The sequence below is a fragment of the Andrographis paniculata genome, unplaced genomic scaffold, assembly GCF_009805555.1.
Source record: "Andrographis paniculata isolate CXL003 unplaced genomic scaffold, ASM980555v1 Contig49END, whole genome shotgun sequence".
In the NCBI taxonomy this organism is placed as follows: domain Eukaryota; kingdom Viridiplantae; phylum Streptophyta; class Magnoliopsida; order Lamiales; family Acanthaceae; genus Andrographis; species Andrographis paniculata.
Genome location: NW_026137583.1, coordinates 572,670 through 586,442, shown reverse-complemented (window position 1 = coordinate 586,442; position 13,773 = coordinate 572,670). Strand labels below are relative to the sequence as shown.

The following is a 13,773-nucleotide window of genomic DNA, read 5'->3' as shown; positions in this document are numbered from 1 at the left end:
TATTTAATTATATAGAATATTTTTATGTATAAAATATTTTGTACTTTATTTATTTATTTATTTTTAATATTTTATTTATGTATATATCCATGCATAATGCATAAGTACATGCTTAAATGCTAGTTGATTTAAAATAGATCAGTGTATCAATTATAAATGCATATGAGCACTTAGAGATAATAATAAAATAATAATAATAATAATAATAATAAACTCTTTTTAATAACCTAAGCATAATTAGAAAAAATAAAAACAAATCGTAACAACAATTTTATTTTTTCTTTGAATTTGATTCTTGGTAGTGATAAATATAGGGTTTGTTCGTTTGAAGAATTTTACCAAAATTCTACTATTCATCCAAAATTTTTCCCCCAAAAACATTAAATTAAACACCTATTTTTCATTTTTTATATTATACTAAAAATCAATTTTACATTCAAAACATCACATCAACACCTATTTATATCACATTATACAACTATTCAAATTCAAAATTTTTACTATTCACATCCCAACTCAAAATCCAAACCCCCAAACAACCTAAGTAATCAAGACAAGTGGCAGCGGCTAAAAACGGTGGATGGCGACGAACGCAGCTAGGGTTTCGAATTTTGAAAATTGGGCTATGATACTATGTTAGGATTCAAGGAATTTTTTTTTTAAAAAAAAAATTGTATTAATTATCAAAATAAAAAACATATATATATATAGACATAATCCAAAACGGATAAAACTAACAATAAAATAAACAAACAAAATAAATAATATTTCAAAGAAAAAAAATATTTTCAAATGAAACGATGAAATTGATAAAAACATACATATATATATATAGACATAATCCAAAACGGATAAAACTAACAATAAAATAAACAAACAAAATAAATAATATTTCAAAGAAAAAAAATATTTTCAAATGAAACGATGAAATTGATAAAAACATACTTATATATATATACAGACATAATCCAAACCGGATAAAACAAACAATAAAATAAACAAACAAAATAAATAATATTTCAACAACAGAAAAAAAAAATCAAATGAAACGATGAAATTGAGAAAAAAATATACTTTAAGTTATCGTAAAATTTAAAAATTCTAACTTAAATTGAATATATATAGAACATCTTATATAAAATTAACTTAATTAATATTGATAATTATAGTAAATAATTATTAAATAAATATTAACGATTAAATATTGAATTTTTTAACTTACTGAAATTAATAATATGTAAACTTAAAAAGAGTATTGAAAATAAAATTAGCACATAAAAAAAGAAAATATAAAAAGCCAATATAGTTGCACGGCACACACTAGTAATAATAATAAGCAGAATCTTCACTTTTAACTCTGGTTTTATGTTAGCATTATTCTTTCCCGTGATTGCATCAATATTTAAAAACAACATTCACAGAGATATTACAGGGCTTCGCTAAGATCCATACAGTTGGTTGCATTTCTTAATGCAACAATGCATGCCAAATAGTCAAATTTGTTGAATTCAATTATTCCAATACTAACAGGTTTTGATTTGTCCTTTTCATAATAATAATAATAATAACAACAATATAACACTAATAATAATAATAAATAATAATATCCAGAATCCCAATTGGCAATTGGTATTATAATACTTTAAAAGGTCAAAAAGACGTGTATATAGAGTATATATATATATATTTTTTGGTTGAATTTAAAAAAATTTAATTTAAATTTAATATTAAAATAATATTTGATGATGTATCTGTCAAATAAAAAATTTTATATATATATATATATATTTTTTTTTTTTGTCTGAAAACGAAAAAGTAAACAAACCCATAATTTCCGTCATACTACATTTGTACTACTCGAATGTGTACAGCAAAAAGATACCCCTTTTAATGTGTGCAAGCAACTCCACCACAGATAAACAAAAATGGAGAGAGAGAGCATGGAAAAAGTGAATTGAGCCCTCAACCCAACCCAACCCCTACACAACCCAAGAAGTAGAACCTCTTGCTCTGGTTCTTGTGACAGGGACTGAGTGCGGCCCAGACATCTTCCCATTCCATTCCATTCCCTCAAATGGTTTAAAACCCTAACCTCATCTCCACAAGATGAGAGACAAGACAAGACAAGACCCACCCCCAGAAAACTCTGGTCCATGATGAATAAGGAGGAGAGGCAACAAAAATTTTGAGGGGATAAAAAGGGATGCTTTGAGTAATCAAGAACTCCTCCTCCTCCTCTTCGTCCACCAATGTTTATGCCCAGAAACCCCTTTTGGTTCATCCCTCTATTTCTGGCCATTGCCCCCATTCTTGGGGCCATCCCAGCATCCAAATCTGCACAAGACTTAACCACCATAGTGTACAAGGGGTGTGCAAAGCAGGATCTATCAGATCCTACAGGGGTGTACTCCCAGGCCCTTTCAACCCTATTTGGGACCCTAATTTCACAGTCCTCCAAGGCCAAGTTCTCCAAGACAAGCTCCGGGAGTGGGCAGAGCACAGTGACAGGTCTGTTCCAGTGCAGAGGTGACCTCTCCAATGTCGACTGCTACAACTGCGTGAGCAAGCTCCCCATCCTCATCGACAGGCTGTGTGGGAAGCCCATTGCGGCAAGAATCCAGCTCTTTGGGTGCTACATGCTGTATGAGGTTGCAGGGTTCGCCCAAATATCAGGGATGGAAATGCTGTACAAGAGCTGCAGTGGGACAAATGTAGGAGGGGCTGGATTCGAGGAGAGGAGGGACACGGCCCTGTCGTCGCTGGAGAATGGGATGATGAGCAGCAATGCCAATGGAGGGGGTTTCTATACAGCGAGCTATCAATCTGTTTATGCTCTGGGCCAATGTGAAGGGGATGTGGGAGCTTCTGACTGCGTCGAGTGTGTGAAGAGTGCAGCCCAGAGAGCCCAGGTTGAGTGCGGCAGCTCTATTGCGGCGCAGATATACCTCCACAAGTGCTTCATTAGCTACACTTATTACCCCAATGGAGTCCCTAAAAGATCTTCATCGTCTCCGCCCTCCTCATTTTCCTCGCCTTCTTCACCAGGTACCTATACCTTTTTCTAAAGTAGAGCAGATCTGATCTCATGTACTAATAATTGATGGTTGATTGATAACAAACGAAATACTACCTAGTAGTAGCAGCAGTAATAACTAAAAAAGTGAATCTAATGCAATTAAATTGAATTGTTGTTGGTAATGATTAGGTTCAGGTTCAGGTTATGGTTATGGTTATGGTTCAGGGTCAGGGCCCAACAGCAACAGCAACACCAACACTGGAAAAACAGTGGCTATAATATTGGGAGGAGCAGCTGGTGTAGGGTTCTTAGTCATATGTATGCTGTTTGCAAGAGGTTTGGTCAAGAAAAAAGATTCCAAGTATTGAACTAGTAGTAGTTGTAGTTGTAGCAGTGTGATATTCTTTTTCCTTATTGGTCATGCTTTTAATTTTTAATTGTCTTGATGATGACGAGGATGATTATGATGGTGCTTCTTCCAACGTGTACAGATTACTGAGAGCCAATGCGACTAACAATAATAATAATAATAATAATAATTACAATAATATTTTGATTGACTGGAAATTACGGGTAAGGCTAAGGCTAAGGCTAAGGGTGGTGTGTTATTGTTGAGGAAAAGAGACAGAAGGACAGACAAGTGAAGGCAGGCAGGCGATGGTATGATATGCTACGCTAGGAGGAGGGAGGAGGGGATCCACTTTGATTGTGTTTTTATAGTTAATTATTAATCTGAGTGAGTGAGTGAGAGTTTATTGTTGATTGAATTTGAATGGAATGGATAGCAGTACAATCATTGCAGAGATCGGTCTTTGGTTTGGTGGTTGCGAGTGGGCGGGGATGGAAAATGCAAATGCAAATGCAAATGCAAATGGAGATATTAATTAATTAATGTGACTAGCTAGCGAACTTCTTGTTTTGCCTTTCCTTGTTTGTGTTGTCCCCGTTCTCCCATGTGACCTTTATTTGTCCTTCTTCTCTCTCTCTATGGAAAAGCTAAATTATTTTTATTTTCAAACTAAAATACTTATACTTTATTTGTATTTGGAAAGTGCATTATTTTTTCTTAATAGTATTTTATGTTTTTAAAATATTACATAAAATTCTCTTTCTAGAGTTTTTGTATAATATAATTTTGAGGAGATTTTTTATAATATTTTTAAAAGATAATAGTTTTGTTCATACAATTTTTTAATCATAATAAAGGATTGTGAAAAATTTACAAACCACAAATAAATTATAAGTAGTTTTGTTTTATTTTTAAGTAGGCATATTATTATTATTATTGAATTTGTTAAAAAGTGTAGCACGTTGCTCCAGCAAATCAAATTGAAAATTTCAAAAACAATCCCATGCAACCTAGCAAGCTAGTGCTAGGCAGCTATCCTCTTCTCTATTAAATCACAACTTCACTTCATCAATCCACGCATGAAACTTCTATGCACTGCCAAGGCTGTATGTTTGCTAAACAAAATTGTTCAAGTGGCACTAATAACATTTTAAATATTGGCACCCGTTAAATAGTCTTTTGTCTGCCTCCAAGCGTCATATTTATTTTTTGGATCACTTGCTTAACATTAAAAATATCTTTATATTTGTATAATTTTTTGTACGAATATCATTATATTAATATTATTATAAGACACTAATGAAAGTATTTTTGCAATTTTTTTTATTTGTACTACATTTTGATATAAATAATTAATATTCAAATATCAATATGCAAAAAGTAAATAAGACCCTTAGAGCCGGACGGAGGTAGTATGAATTAACATTATATGATTCATACTTCTAAACTTTAGGTAGGCCACGAAGTTTTTAGAAATTGTGTAATTAGTAAGTAATTAAAAAATGCATTAGTAAAAATAAATATAATTTAATAAAAAAATTATAAATTAATATTAAAATAACTAAATAGTTTAATTAAAATTAAAAAAAATTATAAATTATGAATTTTAAAATATAATTAAAATGTATAATTATATTTCCAAAAACAACAACAAAAATTGTGTGGGATATACCAAAATTTAAATGATGTGGGTTAAAGAAAATGTTATATTAATATAAATAAAATAAATGAACTGAAAATATATCATAATAGTCAACATAGTACATAATATCATTTATTTCAAACACAAGATATCTATATTAATATAACTCAATAAATATGAATTTAAGGTAAATAAAAGTGGTCGAGTGTGTTTACTTCACTACCACAAAAATGTCTATTTATCTGGAAAAATTGTTTCGACAAAAAACGTCGAGACAATCTTGTGTCACGGAACGTTATTTTGACACAAATTAGTGTCTCGACCATGGTTTGAAACAGCACTGCGACAATTTATCTCGACCATAATCTTGAAAGTTATTTTGTGACAATGTATTGTTGTATATTTGTCTTGAAATACCCCCGAGAATTGAAATTGTCTCGAAATAAGTTTCGAAAAGTATTTCGAGAGTATGAATTGTCTCGAAACTACAAAATATATTCCGAAATTTGAATTGTCTAGAGATAAATTGCAAAAATATCTCGGGAGTGTAAATTGTCTAAAAAATAAGTCACGAAAGTAATCCGAGAATATATATTATCTCGAAATGAGTTGCTAAATATGCTCTGAGAGTATAGATTGTCTCGAAATAAGTCATACAATATATTTCAAAATTTGAATTGTCTCAAAAATAAATTGTGAAAAATATGAAAGAGTCACAAAAATATTCCGAGAGTGTCCATTGTCTCAAAACAAGTTGCAAAATATATTTCGAGAGTAAAAAGTATCTCGAAATAAATTACGACAAATATTTCTAGAGTTTGAATTCTCTTGAAATAAATTGAGAAAAATAGTCCAAAAGTAAATTTTTTCTCTAAATATGTTATAAAAAAAATTGATTTGTATGCGTACTTGATCTTGTTTAATCAAAATTTTGACCCTTAATTTTTTTTTTAATTTTTCCAATTTACTTGTTGTGGCGTCGATTTCAACATCTCATTATTATTATTATTATTATTATTATTATTATTAGTTTATTACCGTTACGGATTAAATTCACTATTAATTCCACATCATTTTATTATAATAATTGTGATTTTGGTGTGATTTTTTTCGCATCAATTTCTTTTATTTGTGTAGCATTAGTTTTAATTTGTATACATGCAGTATAAATTTAATTATAAATATTGTTTTTATTATTTTCTAAATATAGAAATAAATCATATATATAATATTTTGATACACTAATTTACATTAAAATATGCTCCTATGTTCATAAGTAATTTTGTCAAATCCTTTGTAGATCAAGCGGTAAGACATCCTTCGGTCCTCGAAGGTTGGGTCCCAAGTTCGATCCTTAATTAAAAATTAAATATATCTATCCATAATTAAAATAGATAAATATTTTATCCAAAATACAAAAAAATAGAATATTATTAGGAGGGAATTCTCCCACTCAAATATTTTTCACACTCCCATTACTTTCACCCACATTCACATTAATTCACTCTATTTCTTTTGCACACCTATTTATTTTACACGTAAGTTATTTCTTAACCTCATTAAATTATTATTTTGCTCTGGCCAAACAATTCCTGCGGACCACCTTGCTTTTGTTGTCGTTGGATCCACCGCTGCTGCCATCGGATCTTCTCCTGGTATTAAATATATTTGTTTTCTCAACCTCTCTGTTGCTGCTGCCGTTGCCGGATCCACCACTATCACCATCGAAATTTCTAGTATTGAATTTCTGGTATTTTTTTTTTATATTTGATAATTTTTTATCTTTTTCTTTGCCAATATCCTCTCCTTTCATCTATCTCTTTTCATATCGTCCTACGACTGATTTTGCAATATAGCAAAAACATAAAGAAAAGAATATAATAATATAAATATTTTGCAGGATTTATATATAATTTTACTATTTTTTTTATTATATAGTGAGAATTTCATTTTTATTTATATGTTGCAGAATTTTTTTTATTTAATTTGTATATATATAGGTTTTTTTATTTTTTCCATGAGTAGAGAGATTTATCTCTATTGCAGGATATATATAGGCATTGAAATATTTATATATATATATTGTATGATATGTATACTTGCTATTGTAATATTGAAATATTTATATATTGGATTATATATATTGTAGGATTTTATTTGCTTTTATTTCAAGAGAAAAAAGTTTAATAGAGAAATAGACGTGACAACCAAAGTTCTTGCATAGAAGGCTGCTTGATGGCTTCTGCTAAGAAGAAATAGGAGAGCTATTACAAGAAGCAACCTATCCGGTATGCCGATCAACTCTTTACTACTATATATTCTTATTGGAAAACTTGGAGATAGATAAAAAATATATGTATATGAAATAGTTTCGACAAAATATGATTGTGTTGTTGAGCATATTTTTTGGGAGTAAAAACTTTTCTTCCGGACTATAATATTTGACTTATTAGATCAATGCTACTTGTTTCTTTCAAAAAAAAAAATTTATATGCTTAAAATAATTTATATGTCAAATGTATAATATAAATTTACTAAGTGTTGTTATTATAGTTGTTCTATACAATTATATGAAGTGTCAATTGTAATTGCTAATAGGAATTAGATATAAGTTGAATACTTTCTGAGCTTGAAATTCACCAAAATTTATTGGTGCAAATCAAATGACATGTATGCATCCAAATCGGTTGTTAAAGTTGATGTAATTTATTTACTTCGTAATGTTTTATATTGTATATTTTTTTTAATTTTTTATAATATTCTATATATGTATAGGAAATTCTTATAAAGTCCACGCTCAAGATATCCAAAATAATTTTGTTCAAGCATCTCTAAAGAATCTTGTTGATTCATAATTGCATACGGTGGATTTATTTAGTCGTCTAGTTGAGTGTTAGAGTTAGGATCAAGCGAAAAGACAGCTAGAGTGATGCTTCATGGTTCTTGTGTGTTTGTGTGAAGTGCAATATGAACATTTAAGATTATAATTTTATTTTATGATATTTGATATGCACTCACCAAAATAATTAATTTATTTTGGCATTAGATTGTATAACTTTTTAATTTTGTATATTTCTATACTTATTTGAAATTATTGCTATAGTTATTTGATATAAGTTATAGTTTTGGATATTGTTACAATTATTTTGAGATATAATATAGTATACGGTCTCGATTATTGTCATAATTATTTAAGAAAAAAATATCATATCATTATTATTGTTGAAGACAACGTATAGTTTTGATTTGGAGATAAAATGTAGTCTCGGATATTGTCATGATTTTTCGCGACAATATAATCTAAAAAATTGTCATGTCCGTTTAAGATAACATATTTTCGGAATGTTGAGATATTTTAAATATTCAGTTTTAGATTTAGTAGATTTATATCTAGATTTGATCTTATTCATAGATTAGATTACTTAGATTTGAGTCTATCGAGTGTATTTTGTATTGCCTATATATAGGCTCCTTATTTTGATGATCAATAAGACAATCTCATTATTTTTCCCCAAAATTTCTAACATGGTATCAGAGCCTATTTTTCTCATACCGTAGATATAGCCTACCAACCCGCGTTTCTCCGGGTACATTCAACATGGGATGTACCCGGAGGTCTCCCAATTTTGAAATTTTTTTCTATAGTTTTTAGCCCTTTCTTTTTCTAATTTTGATTTTATCTTGAGTCCTGATTTTGTCTACGATTGAAGTCATGTCTGCGCATCTGTCTGATTCAATGATCCATCTGCTGCGTTTCTCCACAGTCATGTTTCTGATTGCAATAAGAGTCCCGTTATTTCCGATTTTTGTGGAGAGTACTCCCGTCGTTTTCTACTCCAGTAAAGCGTCATCTCGTTTTCGGCTCCGGTGGAGTCATCTTGTTTCCGGCTCCGGTGGAGTCATGTCGTTTTAGGCTCCGATAGAATCATGTCATTTTCGGCTCTGGTGGAGTTAGGTCGTTTTCGGCTTCGGTGGAGTCATGTCGTTTTCGGCTCCAGTGGAGAGTCATCTCGTTTTCGACTCTGGTGGAGAGTCATATCGTTTTCAGCTCCGGTGGAGTCATGTCGTTTTCGGCTCTAGTAGAGTCATCTCGTTTTAGGCTCCGGTGGATTCATCTTGTTTACGGCTCCGGTGGAGTCATGTTGTTTTCGGCTCCAGTGCCCATCTCATTTTCGGCTCCGGTGGAGTCATGTGGTTTTCGGCTCCGGTGGAGTCATGTGGTTTTCGGCTCCGGTGGAGTCATCTCGTTTTTTGCGGCTCCGGTGGAGTCATCTCGTTTTTGGCTCCGATGGAATCATCTCGTTTTCAGCTCCGGTGGAGAGTCATCTTGTGTTCGGCTTCGGTGGAGTCACATCGTTTTCGGCTCCGGTGGAAAGTCATCTCGTTTTCGACTCCAGTGGAGAGTCATCTCGTTTTTTGCTTCGGTGGGTGGAGAGTCAGCTACTAATTTTATTTATATTTTCTTTTTGTGTTTATATTCGAATTTCTTATCAAACTCAAGTTGGTTTCTATTATACCACTTGAGTTTGAGGGGGGATGTTGAGATATTTTAGATATTCATTTTAGATTTAGTAGATTTATATCTAGATTTGATTTGATTCATAGATTAGATTACTTAGATTTGAGTCCATCGAGTCTATTTTGTATTGCCTATATATAGGCTCCTTATTTTGATGATCAATAAAACAATCTCATTATTTTTCCCCAAAATTTCTAACACGGAAATTATCACGGTCGTTCGAGACAAAATATAGTCTCGAAAATTATCACAACAATTGGATACAAAACATAGTCTTAGAAATTATCACGATTGTTCGAGACAAAATATAATCTCAACGACGCTTGTGAGTATTTTCGAGACAATCTATTGTCACGACATTTTCTCGGTCAATTTGGCGAGATAATTTGTCTCGCAATTCCGTGACTTCTCAGATTGTCACAATGAAACGGCAAGGGCAAAGGTTTCGAGACAATTACCGAGAGTATTCAAAAAATTGTCTCATATCTCTATAAATTGCGAGACAATTTTTCCGAAACAATTCTACATATTTCTGGTAGTGCTTGTAAGATTTTGGTTTTTGGTTTTGATTTTGAACAGTAAAATTTTGAATTGAAATAGTTATTTGATGTGATATAAATATGTATTGATGTGATGTTTTGAATGTAAAAATAAATTTTAGTATAATAAAATAAATAAAAGATAAATATTTAATTTGATGTTTTTGGAGGAAAAAATAATTGGGAACGGTAAAATCATGTTAAAAAAATTACAAGTAAACATTAAGGTTTCTTTCTTTTATCTTTTCAACTCTATTTCTTTGCATTAATTATCAAATTTTATATTATTAAAAATTATTATATCAAATATATATTTTATAAAAATTTATCATATATATAGTATTATTATTTTTGCTTGTCTAGAATTGATTTGTACATTTCACATTATAAAGTTGACCACTAAGACCATCCACGACGGGAGGCGCTTCCAACTTAGCGCCTCCGACGTCATCATTTTATTAAAAATAAAAAATAAAAAAATTGATCTGATATAGGAAACCGAATACTGCGATGTTGAAGTTCTTCCATGTAATTCCTCCTTTTGGGTGGAGCCAAGTGCTTATTTTTATATTTAATTAATAATATTAAAATTATATATATCATATTTATATTAATTTGTTTGGTTTAAAAATTTTATTTAAATTTATTATATAAATTTTATTTAATATTTGTAATAATAGTAAATTTAAATATATTTTTATTTTTATTTTAAATAGTTTTTAATGAATATTTTATAAAACATTTAATCTAATATCTACTATTAATTTAATTATAATTATTGGTTAAAAAATAATTTTTTATTAACATATATAACTTAATTAAAATTACACATAATACAAATAAAAATAAAAGTAAATGAAAATATTCATAAATTTAAAAGTAAACTTACATGATTTAATTAAAATTACACACAATACAAATATTAATTGAAAATGCATAAAACTATTCATAAATTTAAATGCAAATTTACTCAACCTAATTAAAATTGCAGACAATACATATAATAATTAAAAAACATGAAAAAATCCTAATAAATTTGAATGCAAACTTACGGAAAGCATTCGCGTGCCAACCTTTCTTTCACTCCTTTTTCAAAATCAGTCAGATTATCATCACCTTTGGCCATTAACATCATGAGCATCTCCATCTTATTTGAAGCAAGTTGTAGTCGTTTAGCATCCCGATCAATTTTTCTCGATGTTTTTTTCAGTCTTTTAGCTTTCAGAAGTGCTTCTATTTTTTCGGGTTGTTGCTTCAAACTTTGTTCCTTGACTGCTGCCATATGTTCCATACTTGAGCTAAATTCGCTGCTTTTTTCGTAAAATTTTTCATATTTTTCAGTAGGATTTGAATAGAATTCCTCGTTTTGCACCTGTTTCCCCCTTTTCTTACTTGCTTTAATACCGGGGGGCGAGTAGGAGGAGTTGGGTCATCCACATCAAAGTATGGTGTCGCCGGACACGAACTTGAATAACCACCATCTTCACTTGTTTTCGTTCGCTTTGAACTTCCACCACTATTACGAGATGATTCGCAGTAACTGGCCTTCCATTTGGGCTCATCTCTGAGTATATGCCAATTATTTTCATGGACGAAATCTTTCTTCTCACTGTCATTTAAATATATCTTCTTTGCTGCATTGAGGACATCCTTGCTTGCATGTCCACTGCCTATCTTTCGATTAGCCTCCTCATAACACCCAACAAACTTTTGCACAGCCTTACATATTTTACTCCAACTCCAACGATTTTTACATTGAGTAACACCTCTGCTCGTTGCACTTTTAGGCTTGTTCTCCATATAGTACGATGCGATTCTTTTCCAAAAAGCACTACTTGGTAGGTCAGTGTTGGTTACATCATCCTTACTTGTGTTTAGCCATGCACTGATTAGAAGTTCGTCTTCGGTCGAGCTCCACACCTTCCTTGTATCTTTATTTTTTGTATTGTCAGGAACGTCATCATCTGCTAAATTGATAGGTGTGCAGTATTGTGGAGTGTCCATTGTTTCAGTGGCTTGCATCATGAATTGAGGAGATGATGAACTTCCGAATGCTTGAAAATTTGGAGGATAGAAGTTTGGAGGAATTTGATAATATGGTGGAGGATTGAATGGCTGAAATGGGACATTAGATGTAGGGAACATTGGTTGATTTCCTAACATGTTCATAAAACTTGGAAATCGAAAAGAATTTTGGTGATCTTGAGAGTTGGATGAATTTTGAGAGTTGGGATCCATTCGTGGGAAATTTAGGAGAAAATATAGAGAGAAGAAAATGAAGAGAGAAGATTTAAGGAGATGGTGTAGATCATATGAAGTAAGTATGTATAGTAAATATTGCAACGGCTATGTTCTTAACAGCTATATTCCCAACGGCTATATTCCTAACGGCTATATTCCCAACGACTATATTTCCAACGGCTATGTTCCAACGGCTATATTCCCAACGACTATATTCCCAACGGCTATATTCCTAACGGCTATATTCCCAACGACTATATTCCCAACGACTATATTCCCAACGGCTATATTCTCAACGGCTATATTCCCAACAACTAGTTTTTTTATTTATATATATGTTACCAATTCATATGCACATAATTCATTTACACAATAGTTCAATCTTTCATATTTTAAAACACATTTATTTTCTCCCAAAATAATGTCAACCCCATCCTTATTTCTGTCTGATTAATCTGACGAAGACTTGGAAAATATGTGTCAATTGGCAAAAACATATGCTCAATTGTATCAAGAGATTGAGCACATCAACAATGAAGATGAGGGAAGCTTGCGGCAACGTTGACGGAGAACATACACAGAGAGGAATCGTGAAGATGGTCATACTCGATTATTCAATGATTATTTTTCTGATAACCCCGTGTATCCAAGTTCTTATTTTCGGCGTAGGTTCCGAATGAGAAAACATGTCTTTCTTCGCATCGTAGATCGACTCTCCAATGAAATGGAGTTCTTTCAGCAACGGCGTGATGCTACAGGAAGAGATGGATTGTCAGCATTACAAAAATGCACAGCAGCAATACGTGTATGCCATACGGCACAGCTACTGACACTGTTGATGAATATCTTCGTCTTGGAGAGAGCACCACAACGGCATGTTTGAAGAAATTTGTTGAAGGGATATGTTCTCTATTTGGTAAGGAATACCTTCGACGACCAAATTCTGCTGATATACAACGATTATTATTTGTTGCAGAGACACGTGGCTTTCCAGGCATGCTAGGAAGTATTGATTGTATGCACTGAGAATGGAAAAATTGTCCGGCTTCTTGGAAAGGGCAATTCAAACGTGGAGATCATGGCAAACCTACAGTTATATTGGAAGCTGTAGCGTCATACGATCTATGGATTTGGCATGCATTTTTTTGGCACACCAGGTACATGCAATGACATTAATGTACTTGATTGATCTCCGGTATTCGTTGACGTTTTGAATGGGAGAGCTCCAGAAGTTAACTTTGTTATCAACGGTCATCAATATAATATGGGATATTATCTTATTGATGGAATTTACCCTCCGTGGGCAACTTTTGTTCAGTCAATTCGTCTGCCTCAAGGTTATAAAGCACAACTCTTTGCGCAACATCAAGAAGCGGTTCAAAAAGATGTGGAGCGTGCCTTTGGTGTATTACAAGCTCGGTTTGCCTTCATTAAAACTTCATCACTTATTTGGGATATCAATTTACT

At 31.7% G+C, this 13,773-nt stretch overlaps 2 protein-coding genes across 3 annotated transcripts; one reads left to right on the top strand and one right to left on the bottom strand.

Moving 5' to 3' along the window:
• Nucleotides 1–1,929: 1,929 nt before the first annotated feature.
• Nucleotides 1,930–3,491, top strand: LOC127252774 (plasmodesmata-located protein 2-like). 2 transcript variants are annotated; one of them, XM_051277086.1, is made up of 2 exons: nucleotides 1,930–3,045; nucleotides 3,242–3,491. In XM_051277086.1, exons 1-2 carry the CDS (start codon nucleotides 2,250–2,252, stop codon nucleotides 3,382–3,384), a joined length of 939 nt encoding a protein of 312 aa, XP_051133043.1. In that variant the 5' UTR covers nucleotides 1,930–2,249; the 3' UTR covers nucleotides 3,385–3,491. The 2 variants fall into 2 exon arrangements, with proteins under 2 accessions (XP_051133043.1, XP_051133042.1); XM_051277085.1 differs by having other exon boundaries at nucleotides 1,935–3,045; nucleotides 3,206–3,491.
• A 7,622-nt stretch (nucleotides 3,492–11,113) lies between these two features.
• Nucleotides 11,114–12,228, bottom strand: LOC127252820 (uncharacterized). Its single transcript, XM_051277149.1, has 2 exons — nucleotides 11,438–12,228; nucleotides 11,114–11,372 (listed from the first exon to the last, which is right to left on the bottom strand). Exons 1-2 carry the CDS (start codon nucleotides 12,226–12,228, stop codon nucleotides 11,114–11,116), a joined length of 1,050 nt encoding a protein of 349 aa, XP_051133106.1.
• Nucleotides 12,229–13,773: the final 1,545 nt, after the last annotated feature.

Excerpts from the sequence above, each read along its gene's own strand:
- LOC127252774 (XM_051277085.1), top strand. The coding sequence starts at position 2,250 with ATGTTTATGCCCAGAAACCCCTTTTGGTTCATCCCTCTATTTCTGGCC. Across the intron at positions 3,046-3,205 it reads TTCCTCGCCTTCTTCACCAG|GTTCAGGTTCAGGTTATGGT; the intron begins GTACCTATACCT and ends GGTAATGATTAG.
- LOC127252820 (XM_051277149.1), bottom strand. The coding sequence starts at position 12,228 with ATGTTAGGAAATCAACCAATGTTCCCTACATCTAATGTCCCATTTCAG. Across the intron at positions 11,373-11,437 it reads GTAAGAAAAGGGGGAAACAG|CGAATTTAGCTCAAGTATGG; the intron begins GTGCAAAACGAG and ends CGAAAAAAGCAG.